Below are 24,555 nucleotides of genomic sequence, written 5' to 3' on the forward strand. Positions count from 1 at the left end.
TGTCACCCAGGCTGGAGTGCAGTGTTGAGATCTCAGCTTACTGCGGACTCTGCCTCCCAGGTCCAAGTGATCCTCTCACTTTAGCCTCCCGAGTAGCTGGGGTAATAGGCGCTTACCACCACGCCTGGCTAATTTTTGTATTTTTGGTAGAGACGGCGTTTCACCATGTTGGCCAGGAAAGTCTCGAAATCTTGACTTTTGGTAATCCACCTGCTTTGGTCTCCCAAAATGCTGGGATTACAGGCATGCACCACCGTGCTCAACCATGAAACTTAGACTGTATCTGTAGAAGGATTGCCTTCTGTGTTTCAGGCCTGTCAGATGGCAAGACTGGGTAATGGGATTTGGAAAGAGAATCCTGGCAAAACTCTCAGGCCATAGAAATGTCCCTATTTTAAAGTCGGCACCTTCTCTTGCAGCTAAGTTCTGCATACCTTTGGAGAGGGATTAAAATACTCGCTGAAGTTAAGTCAATATTGTCAACTAGATTCCAGGCCTCTTGAAGATGTGCACTGGGTCTCAGTTCTCTCTCCTGACCTCTGTCCACATAGCTCTAGTTTGATGGTCCTGTGTGCATAGTGCTGAGTCTGAAGGACCGGAGTATCAAGGACAACGCTTGTGCTACGCCAAACAGAGGGAAAAAGAGTTTGCTTCAGTGGCTACTAACCAGAAGCGACTAAGGGCTAATTCACATATATTTGACTTGTGATTCTCAATGTGCATGTTATCCATTTTGTGTAGAGATAGCATATTTTAAAATTCTGTGCCTCAGTAAAAATACTGTTCATCAAACTAGTATTTCTCGAGGGTCTGCTTTGTGGCAGACACTGTGCCCCAGACCAAGGACTCAAAGATTAATAAGATCCCCTCTTATTCCCTGTGACCCTACCCACTGCCAATGAGATTTGTAGTTTATATGGGAGATACATACACACATGAACTAAGTGTACAAAGCCTTACAAAAGTTTTACAGCAGTGACAGTACCAGTCTAAGGAGGACTCAAAGGAGATGGAAGTAGTTTCTCCAAGACCTGCTGTCCTGGCTAATAGAAACATAAGGTTAATCTGTATGTAATCTGAAATTTTCCAGTAGCCACACAGGTTAAGTTGATTTTAATAATTTATTTTGTTGTATTTAATATATCCAAAACACTATAATTTCTACATGTAGCCAATATAAAAAAATTTTAAGGTATGAAATGTTTTACATTCTTTTTGTCATACCAGGTATTCAAAACCCAATGTGTATTTTATTTTATTTTATTTTATTTTATTTATTTATTTTTTTGAGACGGAATCTTGCTCTGCCGCCCAGGCTGGAGTGCAGTGGTGCGATCTCGGTTCACTGCAAGCTCCGCCTCCCGGGTTCACGCCATTCTCCTGCCTCAGCCTCCCGAGTAGCTGGGACTACAGGCGCCCACCACCACGCCTGGCTAATTTTTTTGTATTATTAGTAGAGACGGGGTTTCACCGTGTTAGCCAGGATAGTCTCGATCTCCTGACCTCATGATCCGCCCGCCTCGGCCTCCCAAAGTGCTGGGATTACAGGCGTGAGCCACCGCGCCCAGCACAATGTGTATTTTATACTTACAGCACACCTCAACTCAGGCCCTGAATGTTTGTCAGAAATACATGGCTTGTATTTAGATTTCATTAAATTCACAGTTTAAAAAGTAGATTCTCATAACCAAGTTCCAAAGATACTTAAATGTTTTCCAGTGACTGAACTGAGTATCAGTTCTAAAATTTAAATTGAATGACACTGAATGAGATTTGATACTGACTTCTTCAGTTGCACTAGCCGACTGCAAGTACTCAATAGTCACCTGTGGCTGTTGGCTTTCTTGGACAGTGCAGGAGTAGGGAGAGAGAAGGAGGGATGCAGGACAGATTACATAAGGCATGTGACACGGCTGCTACCTCACAGACAAGGCAGGGCCAGGGCTCCCAAAGGGCTTCACCTCAGTCTTCCCATGCCCAGCCATTCTGGGCCCATGGGAAAGAAACACACTGCAAAGCATGGCTAGAGATAGAGAATACCTATTCCAGACCAGGTGCAGTGGCTCACGCCTATAATCCCAGCACTTTGGGAGGCTGGGCAGGTGGATCACCTGAGGTCAGGAGTTTGAGACCAGCCCAGTCAACATGATGAAACCCCCTCTCTCCTAAAAATACAAAAGTTAGCCAGGCATGGTGGTATGCGCCTGCAGTCCTAGGTACTTGGGAGGCTGAGGAAGGAGAATCACTTGAACCTGGGAGGTGGTGGTTGCAGTGAGCCAAGATCGTGCCACTGCACGGGCGACAGAGCCAGACTCCATCTGCCTGGGCGACAGAACCAGACTCCGTCTCAAGGAGGAAAAAAAAGAATAACCTATCCCAAATGGAAATTATAACAGGCACCACTGATCACAGCACTACCTCCCTCAACTTACATGGAACACTGAGACTCATCTGCAAGAGGAGACACAAGTAGTACGGATCAATAAGCAATCTGCACGACTTTGCAGGGCATTGCATATTTATGAGCATGGTGAGGAGGTTATATAGGATTTGGGAAGGAAGGGCTCCAAACCACAAAGGTAAATGGTTGGGCCTGCACTGCACATTAAGCTTGCTGTGGTTTTTCTGCTGATGGAACCCATGAATGTAGTTTTCCTCCTTTGGTGGTTTTAATGCTGAATGTGTAAAACCCTAGGCAGATTGTGTAACATCCCCCAGGCCCAGCTGCTGGTCCTGCCCATCAAAGGGGAACTTCAAGGCCCGATTCCTTGACTGGCAGCTGCACCGTGGAGGGCATCCCAGGAGAAGTTGTTGGGAAAGGGTGGTGTTGCTTTGTAAGTCGGTTCAGTTTTTGTAAAGCAAGTCAGGAAGCCCCAGTGACCTTTTTTGAGCTTATATTGGAACAATTCCAGTTCCTTTTTTTCTTCCAACTTACCTGTGAAAAGGCAGGGCTGGAATCCTATGTTGGCCAAGCCATTTCTCCAGGACTTTGAAGTGGCAGGCCCCTGGAGCTTTCCTGTGAGCCCACAGCTGGGCCTGGCAGGCTTTCTGCCCTTTCCAGTAAAGGAATGCAGTAAACCCGAGTACAACGCACCCCCCACCCCACCCCGCAAGACTCGCGTTGTCATGCAGTGTGCTTTTTTTAATTTGTGAAGGAATGGTCTGAGAGTACCGTATTTACATTCTTGTGTTCACTGATAATGACTTTCAGATTTCTGGAGCTCCCCAGCTGACAGCAAACCCCCGAACCCTCCACCTCCCCATAGGCCTCTGTCCTCCGACGGTATCTGTCCTGCCTCCCTGCGTCAGCTCTGCCTTATAAATGGAGTGCATTCTATCAAAACCAGGACGCCTTCAGAGCTGGAGTGCAGCCAGACCAACGGGGCCCTGTGCTTTATTAATCCCCTTTTCTTGAAAGTGCACAGCCAGGACCTCAGTGGAGGCCTGAAACGGCCGAGCACAAGGACTCCCAACGCGAATGGCACGGAGCGGACTCGGTCCCCCCCACCCAGGCCCCCGCCACCCGCTATTAATAGTCTCCACACAAGCCCTCGGCTGGCCAGGACTGAAACCCAGACGAGCATGCCAGAAACAGTCAACCATAACAAACATGGGAACGTAGCTCTGCCTGGAACGAAACCAACTCCCATCCCTCCACCCCGGCTGAAGAAGCAGGCTTCTTTTCTGGAAGCAGAGGGCGGCGCAAAGACCTTGAGCGGCGGCCGGCCGGGCGCGGGCCCGGAGCTGGAGCTGGGCACAGCTGGCAGCCCAGGTGGGGCCCCGCCTGAGGCCGCCCCGGGGGATTGCACAAGGGCCCCGCCGCCCAGCTCTGAATCACGGCCCCCGTGCCATGGAGGCCGGCAGCGGCTGAGCGACATGAGCATTTCTACTTCCTCCTCCGACTCGCTGGAGTTCGACCGGAGCATGCCTCTGTTTGGCTACGAGGCGGACACCAACAGCAGCCTGGAGGACTACGAGGGGGAGAGTGACCAGGAGACCATGGCGCCTCCCATCAAGTCCAAAAAGAAAAGGAGCAGCTCCTTCGTGCTGCCCAAGCTCGTCAAGTCCCAGCTGCAGAAGGTGAGCGGGGTGTTCAGCTCCTTCATGACCCCGGAGAAGCGGATGGTCCGCAGGATCGCCGAGCTGTCCCGGGACAAATGCACCTACTTCGGGTGCCTAGTGCAGGACTACGTGAGCTTCCTGCAGGAGAACAAGGAGTGCCACGTGTCCAGCACCGACATGCTGCAGACTATCCGGCAGTTCATGACCCAGGTCAAGAACTATTTGTCTCAGAGCTCGGAGCTGGACCCCCCCATCGAGTCGCTGATCCCTGAAGACCAAATAGGTAAGTATCCGCTTTTTTAAAATATAAAATCTATTGTAACTCTGTCCGGGCAGTGCCACCTGTGTTTGTTATTTTTGATGAAGTTTACTCCATCAGAACAACACCCACCTCCACCTTCTCTCCCGGTTTGAATGGAAAAATCAGTTTCTCAAAGTAGGTGCTAACTGCCAGGCTCAAAAATGTTTTTGGAGTGGCAGATTGGGACTGCAGAGTGATTCTATTCAGGGATGGAGTTTGGCCCTCTGTGGGTCCAGCTGCCGCCTGCTGTGGTAACGTGTGTGTGTTACACGGGCTGGGCGTTTCTGGAAGTGTGCTTCTCTGCAGGCTGTGCATACATACAAAGGTATTTTTGTTATCTTCTGAGAGGCAGTGGGTATTTTGTTCTGCCTTGGTTGCAAAGGAAACTTTTTATTGAGCTGTATGTAGCGTATGTTCAGAGAGCACAAAACTCAGGTATGCATTGGAATGAGTTTCCACCGCGAGCTTACCTGTGGGACAACTACCAACCCCTGAATAAGCAGAACCTGACCAGCATCTAGCGAGCCTGGGACCCCTGTTCTCCCTCAAGGGAACCATCCTGCTGGCTCCTCATCCCATAGACTTCTGTAAGCAGCACAGCTTGAGAGTAAGCAAAAACTGAAAAAGACAGGTTTGTTTTGTGTACCTTTAAAATAAGTAACATAGTTTGGAGGTCACATGAAAGGTGTTTTCTCCAATGTCAAGGGGAAATACTTTCTTTATAATCTCATTTAAAGGATGAGTTGCTCATAGTTACTTCGGCCAAGGCAGATTTGAATTTGGCAAGCAGTCTTTTTTTCCAGGGTGAGAATGTTGAAGCGTTTTTTGTTTGTTTGTTGTTTTTAATTTTAGAAGGTTGACTCTTGAAGGTTAATTTCAGAAACTTTATTCACTAGGCAGCAGGCGCATTTGGAGCTACCAAACATTTCCAGGCGGTTCAGAAGCTAAACCCCAATTTTTTCTTTCTGATTGGTTCCATTTGTTGAAAGTGGTAAACAGTGTGTGATAGAGGACTCTCTCTCTCTCTCTCTCTCTCTCTCTCTCTCTCTCTCTCTCTCTCTCTCTCCCCGCCCCCCCCTCCTTTTTTCTCCTTTAAGTGATTTTCAGCAGCTCTTTGATTTTCTCACAAAGGAATCAAAGCCTTGTTTGTTTTCTTGTGGTTTGACTGAGGCCAGGCTTGGATGATCAGGGCGTGGTTAAAGCTGGGGTGTTGCTGGAGTGAGTGGCTAAAGGAATGTGCCCTTGTGAGGTGCCTTCTAATTGAAAAAGACGTCAAGGAGACGGCAGAATATCCATGCAGGCTGCCTCTTTCCCCATCCCACCAGAGACCCGCTCTCAAGGGAGACCACATCAGACTCAGTATTAACAGAAACCCAACCTGCAGGGGAAGCTTCCTCTTAGGGGCTGGGGTCGGAGGGGGTGCAGCCAGGCAGGCGCTGATGTCAGGGCTGAGCTATGTGGCCAGCGGCGCCAACCAGCCCACAGTGCCTTGCCTTCCCTCCCTGCTGATGCTGCAAGCACCGACCCAAGTTAGTCCCGGGAAGCTCTTCAGCCAGCTCCTTTTGTAGTTAAATTTGGATATGGTACTTGCTCTTAGAACTCAAGGACTCACTCATTTTCTCCAAAAACATGCTGAAAATTATATACTTTGCTACTCTAGAAGGATGCAGCTTTTAATTTAAAATGATTTATGGAGCTTCGAGTACGAGCCCGGCAGCTTGTCCAGTCTATTCCAGTGGATCCTCATCTCACCCCTGTGAACAGGCATCGGCATCCCTTAAGGATTGGAGGAAGGCAAGGAGGGCCGTGCCAGGCCATGCCATTTGTCTGACAGCCACACTCTCTAGTAAACTAGCAGGTGCGGTATTTGAACTTCCGTCGGATCAGAAGGCCACGTTTGCCGAGCTCACTATTCTGCTGCTGCTGCTTGTGTTTCTACCTTCTCATCAGTAGTTCAGGGGAATTGTAACCGCAGGACCAACCCTGTGTTGAGGCAGCTCAGAATAAAGCTCTCTGTTGAGATACGGGTATGGCCTCCACAAGCATTGCCATGCTTTTTCCGTGGGTTGGTTTGGTTTGGTTTTTTTAAACTTTTGCACCAAAAGCAGTCAGTTCCTCCTGTTTCTTCACCAGTTCAAGCTTTCACTATACTTTCAAAGCATCATTCTGTTTTGAAAGTATAGTGAAAATGTTGGACTTTTGAAATAAAGAAGGTGAGTGGGAGCAAAGGTCAACCTGAGAAACTCATCACAAGTCCAGGTGGAAGAAAAGATGTGACCCTAATTATTAGAAAGCGAGTCCCCATAGAGGTGCACTTTACTAGATTAGGCCTCTGACCAGAACATGGACTTAGATAGCCCACTTGTCTAGGTGGGCTTAAAAACTTGTCTATGTCTGCTTTAAAAAAAAACAAAAAACCTATTTCTATCCTCATTTCCTATAGCTTCTGAAGAAGATAGCTCTGAACTAGAAGACAGAATTCTAATTTAAAGCCTAGATTTATGCAACATCCTGAAGTCAAGAAGGTAGGAGGAGATATTACACTGGTTTAATCCATGTATGTTAGAGCAGTCATTTTTAGGTGAAAATGAACCTATGAATGCATGCACGTGTATCCCTTTAGTATGTGGAGATAATACTCATCTGTCTTCTTCAGAGGGTGGTTATTCCGTTGCATAGAGAAAAGCTAATGAGAAAAACAAATAGTTCTCACTCACCTTTTGCCCATGTGCTGGTGTCACTATCCCTTCTAGCACTTTCTGGACAAGTGCAAATGATAAACAGTGAATCAATCTCAAAACTGAAAAATTGCCCCTGTAAATGATTATGTCCTCTCTTGGAGAATTTGCATTCTATGTAGACTACCCTTTGGAGCATTTCCAACCAAAAGCCTAGCTATGCAGAGTTTCCTGAATACATGTTCATTGCCTGGCACCAGCTTGGCTCTCCTTGTTGGAGGATGAAGCCAATGCGGGTAAGACACGGGCTTGTTCCCGTGTGTGCCAGCTGTCTATTCATTCCAGGCCACATACTGGGCTTCCCACCCAGAGAGCCATCACCTACTCTCACCCCTCCAGAGTGGTACGTGGAAGAACAAACAAATGCTTTAATAAGAGGAGTGCAGTTTGGGGGCCCTACTTAAAGCCTTGGGATCAACCACTTTGTGGACAGTGTGCTGCGCTCATTGCTGATGAGTCATGCTATAGGATCTAGATGGGGTGAAATCACTTCCTGCTCCAACATACGCGCTCCTCACTGGTGGGTGTTCACATCCCACCACTCTTGCTTTAGTCTTTTTCAACCCATGGGGGAAATCCATCCAAAGTTTCGGGTAGAGAAATCTTCATTTTGCAGAACTTGTTGCAATGGTGTGGTTAGTGTTCTCATTTTGGTAAAATGAAGTTTATTTCTGACTTGATGTCGGTCTTGGGAAATCCCTCTGTTTTCAAGGCTTGTGTCAAGAAAAACAAAATTCATCCAACTCCAAAAATGTTAGTAATCTTAAAGTTTCTATTTCATTCAGATACTCTCCACAGACTATCAGCAGTGATACAAAGAGCCAGTTGGCTTTTAGTTCATATTCCTAAAAGTCAGTAGTGGAAAACAGGACGGTACTGTGTTTATTTAAGTGCTACAAACCAAAATGTATGGTTTCTCCAAAGAGCAATTTAACGATTTGAAGAAAAAGTATCCCTAAAATCAGTTTCCACATGTTTCAAAGATCACTTCGATTTACGTATCTGAGTGTTTTTTGTTTGTTAATAGAGAAATGATATGGAAAAGACACCAGAGAGTATAGCACACATAGAAAACAGAATTGAAATGATTCCCGGGGAGTTAAACAATCACAACTACTCTGGTTCAGATCTGTTTTTTTTTTTTTTTTTTTTTTCAAGTGAGTATTTAAGGTGGCTCTAGCTTCAATATCTAGTGTGACTTGTTTTGTTTTTAATTTTTCAGGTCACAGTTTGGTTCAAGCCAATGAGTTATCTGGGTTATTTTTTAAGATAAAGAACTATTCTGGGGCCGGGCGCAGTGGCTCACACCTATAATCCCAGCACTTAGGGAGGCCAAGGTAGGTGGATCACCTGAGGTCAGGAGTTTGAGACCAGCCTGGCCAACGTGGTGAAACCCAGTCTCTACTAAAAATACAAAAAAATTAGCCGGGCATGGTGGTGGATGCCTGTAATCCCAGCTACTCGGGAGGCTGAGGCAGGAAAATCACTTGAACCCGGGAGGTGGAGCTTGCAATAAGCCGAGATCATGCCATTGCATTCCAGCCTGGGCAACAAGAGTGAAACTCCGTCTCAAACAAACAAACAAACAAACAAAAAAGCTCTTCTGAGAGGTGTAGCCAGGGAGACATGTTAGTGCCAAACAGAGATTAAAACCTTGAATCTTCTGACTTCTGCTCTAGTACATGTGACCCTATCGCCTGAGGGAACAAATGTCCTTGTAGAGTTAACAAGAGGCAGAGAAAAAGAAGAAAGATTGTGGTATGCAAAAGGATACCTATATTATTTCCAAAAATTAATTTAAATAGAAAACCACGATAGAAAGCATCTGTTTTTCTCCCGTGGGACATCCTTTGTTGAATAATTTTTACTTTAGGGCACAAAATGGGGTCAATTATGTTACATCAACCAAAACAAGGTTGATACCGCTGGAGTTGTGACTCTCTGTCCCGCAGCCCCTGACTCCATGACAGCCTGCACAAGGGGGCTATTAGCTCAGTAATTCAGAAAGAGCTTGCTCACAAGGTGGGTGGGGGATGGCATCACAAAATAAGTCACACGAAGACGTCTGCTCCAGAGTATCTTCTGACCATATTCGTAGAGTGTTTCTACCTCCCAGGCAGGAAACCTCACCGGGTAAAAGAGGAATTCGTGTAGGAGTTGAGGAATGTCACCCAAAGGACACCTAAAATGCTGCATGAATTTTGTGGCAGCATCAGGTTCTTTAAGGCACACCTATGTTTTCCCACCCCTCCACTCCAGCCAAAAGGAGGGTTCCCACTGGACACCTCTGTGAGGCCAGCACTGCATAGATGCAGCCCTCCCTGGTGCTCAGGTCCTACCCACAGCCTTGTCTCACTAGCTCAGTCTTTCAACGGGGCACAAGTGGTGTAGACACAGCCCCCACTCTCTTCTCGCAGACACAGTATCCACTCTGGAGCTTCTCAGTTATTGTCCAGGCCCAAGGGAAGTCATAGCCGCTGCCCCTGTGGAGTCAAAGCGTGCGAATTAAATGCATCCCTGTTTTTAAAAGAGCCAAGTGAGAGCACTGGTAATCGCTCCTCGTGGGCGGCCCTTTATGGTTTACAAAGCACTTTGATGTGTAGAATCCCCTTTAATCCTCCAAATGCCTTGGGAGGCTCCATTTATTGCCCTCACTTCTATAGATGAAGAAACCAAAAGCGTAGCAAGGTCAAGCCAAGATGCAAGCATGACTGACGTGGACCCTTGGCAGGCCTTGTCTATACTTCTGGTGGCGGGGAATTATCGCTGCCTTCCAGTTGGTTTTATGTGGCGGGAAGGTGACCTCAGAGGTGAAGGCACATCACACCAGAGGGTCCTGCTGTCTGCATGACTCATCACTGACATTATTCTCCCGACCCCCTGGCCAAGGCAGGGTATGCCAGGTTTTTGCCCTGTAGAGTTAAAGATTCCCCTCTTTCCACACTCTGTTCTTTGGAAGCAAGTCACTTAGCACTGCTCACACTCAAGAGATGGAGTGGAATTAAGCTCCACCTCCCAGAGGTGGGAGGATCTACATAAATTACTTGGAATTCTTCCATAAGGGAGACTGGTCTCTTCTTCCCTGCTTTCATTTTTCCTATCCTTTTACTAAAAGACACTGAAATCAGTCTGATGGAGTCCCTCCATCAAATATCACACAGATGTAGCCCATACTTTTGCAGACTGGCTTTTCCTGAAGCCCACCAAAATGAGCGGAAACTGAACTGGATCAAAGCCCCAGTGCTTGTTATCCTTATTTCGGCCCTTTCCTTGCTGGCCTAATGGGATCTTCCTTAAAAGCATCCAATGTCCTTTATTATGTATTATTTATGAATCGAAGTGTGCATGGCCAACAATACTTAAAACCAATCCAGGTTACAGGACATCCCTGCAGAGTGACGGGGTGCCCCACACCTGCCTACCCCACACCTGGTCGATGATTTCATCACTAGAGTTACACACCTGTATTCTGCAGGGTAAAGACATAATTCCATGTTTTCTCCCAAAGGAAGAATTTTCTGTTAAACTTCACACTTTTGGAGTGTGTGCTGCATGAGGACCTCGTGCTGGGGACTTCAGCGGACACTAGGGACTGCAGAAACCCAGGCGTGGTTTTCAGAGGGCTTCCCCTCAAAGAGAGAAGACGAATTGACTCTATGTCAGGGCAGAGACAACAAAGAAAGCAACGTGCTTACGAGGCATCAGATGCATACAAGTGCTCCTGGTGGAGACGCCTCCCAGTCCTCCCAGCAACCACCCCGGGAAACTATGAATGGCCCCATTTTACAGATGAGGAAGCTGAGGCTGGGAAAGGTCATCTTCTTTGATGGTTAGAAACCAGAAAGCTACCCATTCAAACTCTGCATCTGACCTGAGTGCCTCTGCAACCCCAGGTGGCCTGCCGTTTTTTGTGTAGTTTGTAATAGAAGATTAGCAAAATGCTGTCATGGCGGCCCCGGTGTCATATTTTCAAGATCCTGCCTTCCATCCTCCTCAGCCACCAGCTCTACTCACGTAAGATAGGGAAGTTTCTTGACTGAAAGTCAGGGGCTAGTGGTGGCTCAGAGGAAGGGCTCAGGCAGGTCTGAAGCACTGACTCCGCTGTGGCTGACTTGTGGGTGCTTGGTCATGTTTCTTAATATCTCTGTGCCTCAGTTGCTTCACATGTAACATGGTGTTGTAGACGCCATTGTGCTCTGCCCACTGACACTTGCTTACCAGTCTGACACTTGCTTACCAGTCTGACGTCCAGCTTCCCGCACCTGTGACATTTTGCATGAGGCTTTCACCAGAGCTGTGGCCCAGGGTGGGCTAGAAAGCCTGGGAAATTGATGCCCATCCACTTCCAGGAGCAGCCTCAGCCAGGGTCTGAAGGGAGCATGTGTATCCGTAACCCAGCTGCCTCTCTCTCCTCCAGGGGGAGCAACTCTAAGGCATGTTCAACACTGCCTCTTGGAGTTCCCCAGCAGGGCTGAGATCCACCTGCCAGTGGTGATAACTGGCTTAATAAAGCAAACTATATTGGCTGCCTTCTCTCCCCAGTCAGTGCTTCCTGGGATCACTTCCCAAATTTAACCACTCACACTCAAATCCTTGTCTCAGGATTGGCTTCTGAGAGAACCCAAACTAAGACAAATAGGGATTATGCACCCATTTTAGTCAAAGAATTGTTTAAATACCTGTAAAGTACTTAATAGACATACTGAGCTTTCACTCAGTGTTAGTTCTGATCCTTAATCCAATAATACAGCCAAAGGAGAATATGCTAGCACATAAAAAAAGAAAGCATCAAGCCGTTTTGTCCTTTTTGTTCCAAAGGAGGTCTATGTGCCATCTCCTGACTCGTCAGACTGGAAGTAACCTGGGTTGCATTTCTTCTCCAACACCTGGGAGAGTCACCTGACTTCCAAGCCTCATGGCCATCTGTGAAATGAATGACAGAATGACAGTAATTCCAGCATCGTAGGGCTGAAGTGAGGGTTAATGAGGTAATACATATAATATTAGACTAGGAAGTGCTGAAATAAATGCCCAATAAATGTTAGCAATTATAAACGTTTACATGTCCACAATTTGACTTCCCTACAAGAAAAGGCCCATATCTTGTTATCAAACATTAGCTTCTATTCTACTACTTTACCTTTTTAAAAAAAAATCAGAACGCTAGAACTAGAATAAGTTAAGAGGTCATATGATCTAAACTCATGGATTTTTAAATTTTAAATATGTTTATGTATTTAGGAGGTACATGTGCAGAATTCTAACATGCATATGTAGTGTAGTGATGAAGTCTGGGCTTCTGGTATACCCATCACCTGAATAATGAACATTGTAACCCAATAGGTAATTTTTCAACCCTCACCTCCCTCCCACCCTAACCTCATGTTATATCTTTGTCAAGTAACTTTAGGTTGTAACCTGTACAATTTTCAAATTATGATTATATTTTAAGTTCTAGGGTACATGTGCACAACGTGCAGGTTTTTTACATATGTATACATGTGCCGTGTTGGTTTGCTGCACCCATTAACTCGTCATTTGCATTAGGTATTTCTCCTAATGCTATCCCTTCCCCATCCCCCCACCCAACGGCAGGCCCTGTTGAAGCTGGAAACCATCGTTCTGAGCACACTGTCACAAGGACAGAAAACCAAACCCCCATGTTCTCACTCATAGGTGGGAATTGAACAATGGGAACACTTGTACACAGAGCGGGGGACATCACACACCTGTACATTTTTAATGCAATCATGTGTTGTTTAACGATGGGGATACATCTGAGAAGTGCACTGTTAGAGAATATTGTTGTTGTGGGAACATCATAGAGTACTTACACAAACCTAGGTGGCATAGCCTACTACACACCTAGACTGTATGGTGTAGTCTACTGCTCCTAGGCTAGAAACCTGGACAGCTTGTGACTATACTGAATAGTGTAGGCAACTGTGACACAATGCTAAGTATCTCTATATCGAAACATGTCTAAACACAGGAAAAGAACGGTAAAAATACGGGTATCAGAATCTTATGGGGCTAGGCGTGGTGGCTCATGCCTGTAATCCCAGCACTTCGGGAGGCTGAGGCAGGTGGATCACCTGAGGTCAAGAGTTCAAGACCAGCCTGGCCAACATGGTGAAACCCCATCTCTACTAAAAATACAAAAGTTAGCCGGGTGTGGTGGTGTATGCCTGTAATCCCAGCTACTCAGGAGGCTGAGGCAGGAGAATCACTTAAACCTGGGAGACAGAGGTTGCAGTGAGCCAAAATTGTGCCACTGCACTCCAGCCTGGGTGACAGAGCAAGACTCTGTCTCAAAACATAAATTAAAAAATAAATAAATAAATAAATACAAATCTTACGGGACCACCCTGGCATATATGGTTCATCTTTGACCAAAACACATCATTATGAAGCATGCAATTATATTACGTGGTTTAGACTCTGGGTATGGTTAGATTCCCTGGAGAATATTGATTTTTACTTTGTATTGTTTTTACAATCACCAACTCAGTTAGGTTCAGACCGCTGGCTCTGTCTTGCCTTCTGTGGACAATGATTCTGATGGCCGTCCAGACAGTGGCAGTGAGAGGGGAAGGGACTTGGCCTCCTCATGGCTCCCAGGGCTCTTTCTAACACAAGCAATTTCTCCAGTCTTCAGCTTTGCCTCTCAGAGTCTCACTGCCTTCGGGCCAGCAGCGGAAACGCAGCAAGTGCACAAACAAAGCCACTGCATTGCTGGTGTTGTGATGTTTCTTTGTCTGTCTCCAGCCTCTGGAATCCATGCTATAGGTGGTCAGCATGAAGGAAAGGGTCAAGGTTTCTGTCTCTCATCCTTAATGGAGGAGTGAATCAATTCTTGGAGAAGTAATACGAATGAATCACTTCTTGTCTAGAGGCCAACACATTGAATACTTCCTATAAATTATTACAGTAAGTGACATTTAGTCAAGGAAAAGCCAGCAATTGCTATGGTCTCTACCACTTTCTTCTTATGGATTATTTTGGGGCCAGTTGATATAATCTTGATAAATATTTTCAGAGAACTTGTTTCCAGTTTTGGTCATTTAGAAACATTTCGTTTCTAAAATTCAGTATGTTGTGGTTTGAATGATTTTTTACTGTTTGCTTGTTATTAGAAAAATAGAAAAGAAATGAGTGAGGCTAGGCATGGTGTCTCACGCCTGTAATCCCAGTGCTTTGGGAGGCTGATGTGGGAGGATCCCTTGAGACCAGGAGTTCAAGACCAACCTGGGCAACATAGTGAGACCCCCACCATCTCAACAACAGCAACAACAAAAAGACAGTAATGAGCTTCAAAAGCATATACTCACCTTATTCATCTGTAAAGGTTTCAGGTGTTTGTTTTGCATGCGTGCTTGTGGATGAATACAGTTGACATTACTCCAAGAACTCAGGAAACATTTTGTGGGTTCAAGTCCTGGCTCCCGCTCTTGATAGCTGCTTGACAAAGATGTCCGTGGGTTTCGGTTTCCTCATCTGTGAAATGAAAACATAGTATTCCTCCCTGGATGGGGTTTGTTTGAGGATTTGAAGATCCAGTGCAAGTAAAGTGGCTAGAATAGTGTCATTGTTCTGAGAGTTTAAAAGATTTTTTTTTTTTTGTTTTCCAGGAATTAACGATTAATGCAAACAGAGATCACAGAAAACAATGGAGAGTAGTAATTTATGAGAAATGTGATCAATTTGCTTTTTCCTCTTTTGTCTGAGGTGGTTCATGATATGAAAGATCATCTGTTCTTGGGTTCCTCAAATCCTTTTTCCTTCTTGCTTTATGAGCAGAACCTTACTTTCTCTACTGGAGAGAGCCAGTTGGGTCTTGGGTCCCTCTTTTCATTTAGGCTCTTGTCCCCTACTCTTTATGTTTATTAAGGATTTGGGGAGGGTGGGGAGGAGGAATGGGGTAAACCTCTGAAAAAACATGCAGGGACCAGTTTCCTTATTTTTAAATTACAGTCTTTAAAGAAAAATGTACTAAAATCTACCACTAGCAATTACTTTTTCATTTTATTTTCAGACAATGGGCTACCCCCTTGGCAGTTGGTCCTAGGTTTCAACCCTCCTAAGAGATTTCCACAGCCCCTTTTATACCTAAGGGTGGAATTCCTCTCGAAGGCCAGCACCCCTCCCTGGCAGCAAGGATGAGTTGCACAAGGGAGCCTGTCCAACTTGCTAGTAATGACCTTTCTGCTGTCATCGTTCCCCAGGAGCAGCTGGGAGCCTTTTGGGGGTGATGTGTACTAACACTCTGGCCCAGAGGTGACCGGGCTCACTCTGATGATAAAAGTTGCCCTTGGGGTTCAAGGTGAAAATCTCATCCAGGTCTTTAGTTGTTTTCTGTTTCTCTGATTCATATACATTTATTGAGGTTTAACTTACATCCATAAAGCGTGTAAGTCTTAAGTGCTCGGCTCAACATAATTTTACACACATGCACACCCATGTAGACACAACCCAGATCCAGATACAGAACATCTCCAATCCCTGGTGTCCTGTCCCAGCCCAGATCCTCCCCAAGGGGAGGACTGTCATGGTGACTTCTGTCCCACAGGTTAGTTTCGCCTGCTTTTGAAAATTCATAGAAATGAAATGCTGTAGGAGATACTCTTGTGTCTGGGTTCTTTCACACAGCATCGTGTCCGTGAGATTCATCCATGTTGTTCTAGAGCAGTAATATGAGCTTTTTCATTGAATAAATACATTCAATTGTCTGAATTTCATTGTAGTGTTGCATTGAATGAATATATCCAGTGTATTCATTTCTGTCCAAATGGGCCTTTGGGTTATTTCCAACTTGGGGCTGTTATAAATAACATTACTATGGACATTCATGTACATTTCTAATTAATGATTGACATGGCCTTTGTCCTCCCATGGTGACCCTATTTTAACCAAGTAGTGGTCACTTATAACCATCAATGTAGCTTTCAGAATGTTTGGATGCGAGGAATAAACTGGCAAGTATTTATAAAGTGACTTGAACTTTACAATTAAAAGATTATTTACTTTGAAAAGCTGTATAAATGGTTATTTAAAATAGTTGTGTGGCTTCTATCAAGCCATTAGTCATCTCTGAGCCTCAGTTTCTCCATCTGTTAAATGGACATAATATTAGTACTGTGCAAAAATAATAGAATTGTTGCAAGGATTAGATGATAGTGAAGTAAAGCACTTAGATGGAGCCTGGCCCATCTGAACACTAAATATTAATTGCTGTTATTAATTTTTTATCATAAAGATGATATAAGGTAAAGTCAAATATGCTATAAAGTTGCACGAGCTTATTGACACAAAACAACCAATGTAAACCAAGTAATTTGTTTTAATGCCAGATGTGAATAAGTTGTTCTGCTTTTTTTCCTACTTTATAACCTCCTTGGCATCAACCTTGATTTCTATAGTTACATAAACCTTTGTATTTAAACAAGGAGATCTCCTGGATAAGATGGAGGAGGAGGAAAAAAAAACAACAACTTGGGCAGCGGAATATGATGATTGTGGGGTCAGCGGTAACTTTTGGCCTCAGTTTTAACCTTGAGGGATTGTTTTCATTGTTTATACCTCTGGGTTAGATTTCTCTTTGTCCCTGGCCATTCTAATAATGGGTAATCATTTGAACTCAATATGATCTGATCCAGTGTCAGCAATTCCAAAGGCCAGAGAGACAACTCAACTATTTTTTTTTCTTTCTCTTTTTTCTTCTGAGACAGAGTCTCATTCTGTCACTCAGGCTGTAGTGCAGTGGTAGGATCTAGGCTCACTGTAACCTTTGCCTCCAGCGTTCAAGAGATTCTCACGCCTCAGCCTCTGGAGTAGTTGGGATTACAGGCGTGCACCACCACACCAAGCTAATTTTTTGTATTTTTGGTAGAGATGGGGTTTCGCTATGTTGGCCAGGCTGGTCTTGAACCCCTGGCCTCAAGTGATCTGCCCACCCCAGCCTCCCGAAGTGCTGGGATTACAGGCATGATTCGCCATGCCTGGCCTAACTTAACTATTTCTAATCTCATATGTAAGTGGATCCATTGGCTTCCCAAATGGAATCAAATTAAGGAGTCATGATTTTATGTGTAGATGCTGCAGTAGAACCCGGGGGCTTAGATGAGAATGTGCAAACATATGAGATCAAAAAGCTGCTATTGACAAAGCAGGGGAGTTATTGTTATATAAATAGTCTTCAGCCCACATCTCTGGATTTATGGTACTGGTCATTTTGGTATTAGCCAAGAAAGCTACTCCACTGGGCAACCATTCAAAGAAGGAGGGAAGAATAACACCTCCCACACCCAACGGTGTTTCCTAACTCAGAACAGAAACACATTTCACACATTTTTAACTTTTAATTTTGAAATCATCTCAGACTTCCAGGAAAGTTGCAAAAATAGCATAAAGAAATATCTACCCTTCACTCAGATTCCCAAATGTTAGCACTTTGCCACATCTGCCTCATTCCTCTTTCTCTCTGTTCACAAACACACACACACAGGCACACATATATGCACGTACACATACGTGCACACAAATACATGCACACACACTCTCTCTCCTTTTTTTCTGAACCATTTAAGTTGCAGACATTGTATCCCTTTATCCCTAAAGACTTCAATGCATATTTCCTAAAAACAAGGCTATTCCTGTTTAATAACTACAGTGTAATTATCAGACCTAGAAAATTAACACTGATGCCTTGTTAGCACTATAACCTAGTCTACAGGCTGTATTCAATGCCCTACTAATGTCCTTTACAGCAAATGAAGAATTTTTTAGTCCAGAATCTGATCCAAGATCACATATTATATTTAGGTGGATCTACTTCCTCAGAAAATATCTTTTTTTTTTTTTTTTTTTTTAGGTGGGGTATCACTCTGTCGCCCAGGTTGGAGTGCAGTGGCACAATCTTGGCTCACTGCAACCTCCTCCTCTTGGGTTCAAACAGTTCTCCTGCCTCAACCTCCCCAGTAGCTGGGACTACAGGTGTGCACCACCACGCCCAGCTAATTTTTTTGTATTTTTAGTAGAGATGGGGTTTCACCATGTTGATCAGGCTGGTCTCCAACTCCTGACCTCAAATGATCGCCTGCCTCAGCCTCCCAAATTGCTGGGATTACGGATGTGAGCCACCGCGCCAGGCCCTCCTCAGAAAGTATTCTAAGAGATGTTGAACCCTCATTATTAGAAAATCCTTCCTTTAAGATAACATCTTTGCTCTCCTGTTAACTGGATGACCAGTTGGAGGACTAGGTCAAAAGAATGTCTTCTAGCATATTTGCCTGTACTTATAGGGATAGGGCATGAAAGTAATTAAAACAAGTGTATTTCATTGTATTGGTTATATGCAAGGTAGACATCATTGGGGAAGATTAGGTCTTCCTGGCTTTTCAGAAAACAATGTTAACATGTGAGTCATGTGCTGCTTGGTGTTGTCTGTTGGTTGGATGTTAAGGTGTACAACTTGTGTGCCTGCAATGAATGCGTAGAGTTGCAGACATCCATTCTAAGAAAGCAGATGTTGCATTTCTTCTTTCTTCAGACAATGGTCATAGTAGCTACACTTTCTTTGGCAGATGTGGTGCTGGAAAAAGCCATGCACAAGTGCATCTTGAAGCCTCTCAAGGGGCACGTGGAGGCCATGCTGAAGGACTTTCACATGGCCGACGGCTCATGGAAGCAACTCAAGGAGAACCTGCAGCTTGTGCGGCAGAGGAATCCACAGGAGCTGGGGGTCTTTGCCCCGACCCCTGATTTTGTGGATGTGGAGAAAATCAAAGTCAAGTTTATGACCATGCAGAAGATGTATTCACCAGAAAAGAAGGTCATGCTGCTGCTGCGGGTCTGCAAGCTCATTTACACGGTCATGGAGAACAACTCAGGTGAGGCCGCTGGAAGCCCAGGCTCCATGCCGCTTCCCTCCCGGGCCAGAGACAGGCCTGTCTCCTGTCAGGCTTTCTGATTCCCAATTTCTCCTCCCTTTGGTCTCTTGATTTCACCAAGTGCCTTACAAAACTACAAGTGATTCTCTGATATCTGGCGAATTAGCCACATGCAACGGATTAAAATGTAAGCAGATGAGGGCAACAAGATTTTTGTACCTGGCCGATTTAAGTAAAGATTTAGTTCAGAGTATGGTTACAAATTCAGTCTCTGGAGTCTGAGTTCAAATCTTCCCTCCAAAAAGAAGAAAATTAACTGAGGGACTTTGGTCCCCTTAATCAACCTTGCACGCTGTAGTTTTCTGCGTCTTTAGCTGGATGTCACCCTTTCTTTCATAAGGTGAGGATCAGCTGAGACAGCTCACACATAGCCCCAAGTGCAATGGAAACATCAGCGAGTATCATTACAACATTTTGGCCAATGAGGGTTTATGTCAATGACCTATAGTATGTGAAAGGAACTCGGAGCATTCAGTCATAATGAGGCCTCATTAGAGCTGTTTCATTGGCTAGACCTTCTTTGCTACAAGCCGAATCAATATAATTGAAATTCACCAAAGAGTTACAAACTTGGAAAGCCAGCCCTCGGATTTAGCCTTGCTGCTTCCTGTAGATGCAGGGGTAACCATGAATCATGGATAGTGATGGAGCCTTGCATTGTCCCAGGTCTTCAGTAAGCTTATTGTAATTCCGAGGACGATTACGAACTTTTCTTCTGAGTGAAATTGCTTAATGAAGAAGCAGCAGAGAGAAAACACAGGCTCTATTAACCACTGCTTGAGTAGACAGGAATGTATGTGCACTTCGGGAATTGTTGAGTGAAGATGTTAAAATATGAGCTCCTGGGCCTGGTAATGATAGCATGTGAACATCACCTCATAAGTTTGCAAGCATATTTCACATGTAGGAAACATATTTTCTGTAGTTCACAGTCATTTCTAAAAATTCCCCAAATAATAATCTGCATGGGATTCAGATTTCTTCTGAAGCACAGTTTCTCAACACACACACTAAAGACTTGATGTAGACAGAATAATTATAATCTTCTAATCAGGGGCTGTCCTGCTTCCTGTAGGAAGTTTAGTAGCATCCCAGATGTCATCTGCATCCCCACCCTCCAGTTATGTCAATGAAAAATGTCTTCAGACAGTGCCAGATATCCCCTGGGGGACAAAACCATCTCCAGTTGAGAACCACTGATGTAAAGAAAACTAGAAGTAAACACTAACACTTTTTGCCATATATTTCTATTAATCAGTGTGTGTATTCAACATATACCGAATTACCTGTGTGCTCACATTAAATACAGAGCAAAGTTGGCTTCTTCCTGGTTTGAGTTTGGCCTTGTCATTATGTTTGTGAATAATGTGCATAGCAAGAAATAGGAAATAAGACACAAAGAATTAGCATAAGTAAATATTTTGTGTTTTATAATATTGTTTATTGTTTGCTGAAAGTTAAAATATTTTAACGAGCATTCTGTTCTATCATATAATTTTATACAAATTATAAAAGCGGAGAGAAAATCTGTAATGTGTTCATTGGTTCATAGACATTCATTCTGAAACTGTAAGGGCTGGTCTCTAACATTAGCAGCTGGGAGGGTCACAGGTTACATAGGATTCCAGAAACACCCACCTCTGTTTATAAATAGCGCAGTCCCCCAGAGTGACTCCTTGCTGTCTAATAAAAGCAGCAAGTAGGATGTGAAAGAAAGAAAAGTTGGTAAAAACACTCCATCTCGTTCTTTCTTCCTACTCTCAGGGAGGATGTATGGCGCTGATGACTTCTTGCCAGTCCTGACCTACGTCATAGCCCAGTGTGACATGCTTGAATTGGACACTGAAATCGAGTACATGATGGAGCTCCTAGACCCATCGCTGTTACATGGAGAAGGTAACTGCTTTTGAGAAAAGTTGAAGGAACTGGGTGCTATTTTTTTCATTTTTTTAAAAATTGAGATGAAATTCATGTAACATAACATTAATCATTTTACAGTGAATAATTCAGTGGCATTTGGTATATTCACAATGTCATGCATTCTCCACCTTTAGTTAGCATCAAACTATTTTCCTCACCCTAAAATAAAATTCTGCACCCATGAAGCAGTTACTTGGGTGCTTTTTTTGACATCTTAAGCGTTAACTGAATTTTTTTTTAATTTAAAAGCGTGTACTAAGCTTTTTCTGATTGCAAAGGTAATACGCACTCATGGTAGAAAATTTGGAAAAGCCAGGAAAAACACAAAGAAAAAATATAACCCCATCTTAACTATGCTTCACTAAGATTGCTTAATGGCAATAAAAAAACTACATTCAGTAGAATAAATGCCTTTTTTTTTTTTTTAAGAAATGGTTTCTTTGACTCCAAGAGAAAATTATAAACTTTTGTTGAGGATATTTCCATTGCCAGAAAAATAACCTGCTCTTATATTCGTGAAATGGGTAAAAGCTTGGCTTTGTTTTTATTTTTTAAAATTTCACTTTTAAGGTAAAAACAGTATTAAATTTTTTCCAGTTTTTTTTTTTAAGTGTCTTTTCATTTTTATAATAAAAACACAGGGGTGTGGAATCCGTGCAGTTTGCTCTCAATTTACCTTGGCAGTCGGATTCCTTCTTCTTATGTCTGCCTAACGCCAACATGTCTTAGCAGAAATTCCTTCTCCTTACGCATAGCTTAGGTATTTCACCATGGAAATGATTAGGATGTTTGGCACACTAGCGCACAACCTTGAAAAGCAGACGTAACTGGGACTGTGTGTGAGCTTATCTTTTTAAAGCAGAACATATCAGGGCCTGTGCACTGTGAATCCTCTTAATCCATTTTAATATATCCAGATAAAAACCCAGACAAGCCCTAGGGGGGATTGTTATGGGGTTTTTGTTGCTGTTGTTGTTGTTGTTGTTGTTTTTTCCGATGAGTTTCAGTCTGGGCTTGAGTGGAAAGGTCCATCTCTGACAGGATTCCCTAAGGAATGAGTCATCCCAGCATTTTCCCTGGAGGGAATGACGTGCATTTTTACCACCCCAGAATGTGCCCCTTAGTCTCTTCAGTCCTACTTTTTCTGTCGGAGGGACCGCCCTCTCTGGAGCCCACTTATGCCCTTCCCACGTGGCCATGGGTAGTGCTGACTCAGGATGTGGGATGAATATCTCTCTTCCTGTTCCCCATCCCAGGCAGGTATGAATGGGCCTCTTTCATTCTTTCACCCTTTAGCCTCTTCTGTCCCCTCATTAATATTCCTAACCATGGAACCAGACACTCCCTGATGAGCCTCTGAGGCCCTCCCTGGAGCTTTTCTTGCCTGTTCTGCCCTGGGATTAGACCGGACAAGGCCAAACATGTGGTTTTGCCCAGGGACCAAGAGAAGCATGTTAGTCTACATGGCATGCTTTCCTTCCTTCCACTGTAGTGTTTGTTATTAATACAGTTTGGGGTTGTTCTTTTTCAAGCTTCGATCATGTTTAATTCTAGTAATAAGTATGTAGAGCTCTTAGGGCTTTGGGGAAAAAGACATGCGGGTTTCACTTAGAAAGTCGATTCTGTTACTGACAATGTGCACTCAGGACAAACATTTGCTTATATCTTGTGGCCCAAGGATAGAGACACCTACTACCTGCCCCTTTCCCAGACTGGCCCAGGGCAAGGCCCTGTGTTGATGACTAATGGACAGGTGGCTGTCATCTCCTCCACGAATCCCACAAGAAAGACAAAGGCACAGCTAGTAAGGACACAAAGCGGCTGGTGAGCTCGCACTTCAATAAAGCCTGCTTCCACTTAACTGTGTCTGGGGCTTCTTGGCTGCCTTTCTTGGGAGAGCAGGCAGCCTAGTCGGGTTGGCTGTGATCACAGACCAGGCCTGCGTAGCATCGAACTGAAGCTATGCAGCCTGGGAGGAAGAGGCTACTGAGCAGTGGCAAAAATACAGATTGGACTTTTCCGTGCCTGCCCAAAGTCCTCTTTGGTTTGCAGGGTAGCAGCCACGTCTGTTTTCTGCTGTTTAAGCAGGTATTCTCATTTACCAAAAAGGCGTCATAGAATCCCTTAGAATTGCACAACTCTTGTGGTAGGGTTATAGTTTTGCTGAAATTTAAAACCTTCTCTAATTGCATCCACATGTTTCAAAGTGTGGTCAATTTTGTGCTTCCAGCATTTGAGTTTTCTCCTTAGTGTCCTGAACAGATGAGAGCTAGGGAGTCTAAAATTTGAAGTCCAAAGGAGCCCCCCACCACCCGCACAAAGATTGTAACAGTTCTCCAAGTCCTTGCTCAAATCCTGACCCTCCATACAGCCTTTCCCGAATACTTACATTCATACTGATTTCTCCTGAAATTCTTCATGTAGCATCTGTATTCTGGATTACTGAGTTTCACACACAGTCACCTGCTGATTTGTTTGTGGGGCAAATATTTGGTAAAGATCAGCAATTCAAAACTCTTAACTAGGGTGATTATACTGTAGGTGGCAAGGTCTGGAAAACCTTTCAGATCACTCTGTACACAGAAAGCTTGACATGTGATCAAGGGAAAGTGCGTGGCTCAGGGTGACCCAGATTATGCTGCAGGAAAAAAATAACCTCAAGTCTTTATCTGCAACTCAAAAACAAGAAGGGTGTTTTTCTTTCTCGAGTTCATGTCCAGCACAAGTTCGCAGGGTGTGCGGCTCCTGACCCACATGGAGGGGACAGTTGCCATCTTACATATTGCCACTTATTGACCAGAGAGAGGCTTCTACAGGGTCTCACATGAACAGTTAAATACTTTGCCCCTAAAGGTGACACTTCTGCACAAAACTCATTTCACCAAACTAACTTCTGGTCCCTGCAGGCATAAATTACCAGTGTCTTTTTTTAAAAAAACAAAACAAAACAAAACACACATTCATAAACTTCTGGAGAGTGAGGACTCAGATTCTATTTCTTACAAACCTACTTTCTCCTCTGTAGCTGTGGCTCGCAGTAGAGATTCAGTGGGTATTTTGACAAAGAATGTCTCTACATCTAAAATGTGCTGTGCCCAGTTAGGGAATTTTTAATAAACATTCGGGGCGACCCCTAGTGGCTCTTCAGCGCAGAGACCGTAAGTTCCTCCCCAGGCACCTAATCATATGTTACAACAAAAACTATGAAGGAATACATACGCATCTAACAGGGTCGTCAGCCCTTTTCCACTCCTCAGGAACATAAGAGATCATTCCTAAATGCACCATCACAGGAACATCACTTTCTTGTAAATTATTTTATCCTAAGTGCCAGGTGTTACGTTAGTCCCAAAGGAAGGGGTAAGAAAGGGAATCAGGAGAGAGAAATTATTTTTGAAGTACCCACATTTTTGCGAACAGTTCTTTCAAAGTGTATAGTGTACTTAATTTAGAAAATATTCATTTAGTTGTTTTTTTTTTTTTTTTTTTTTTTTTTTTTACTTTTTTTGAAAACCAAATTCTTGTTTATCAGAGATAGAAAATATCAACTACTAAAAGAAAAAGCCAAAAGTAAGTGTTGCCACGA

At 44.1% G+C, this 24,555-nt stretch overlaps 1 protein-coding gene across 9 annotated transcripts in view; it reads left to right on the top strand.

The window, feature by feature from the left end:
• Positions 1–24,555, top strand: part of RIN2 (Ras and Rab interactor 2) — a 252,644-nt gene that overhangs the window by 221,269 nt on the left and 6,820 nt on the right. For all 9 annotated transcript variants that reach the window (XM_037993964.2, XM_007961294.3, XM_007961303.3 and 6 more), the window contains 3 exons: positions 3,212–4,345; positions 18,684–18,989; positions 20,814–20,945. In XM_037993964.2, the coding sequence (XP_037849892.2) occupies positions 3,212–4,345; positions 18,684–18,989; positions 20,814–20,945 (1,572 nt within the window). The remainder of the gene's footprint in view (positions 1–3,211; positions 4,346–18,683; positions 18,990–20,813; positions 20,946–24,555) is intronic.

Source organism: Chlorocebus sabaeus, chromosome 2, assembly GCF_047675955.1.
Source record: "Chlorocebus sabaeus isolate Y175 chromosome 2, mChlSab1.0.hap1, whole genome shotgun sequence".
Taxonomy (NCBI): domain Eukaryota; kingdom Metazoa; phylum Chordata; class Mammalia; order Primates; family Cercopithecidae; genus Chlorocebus; species Chlorocebus sabaeus.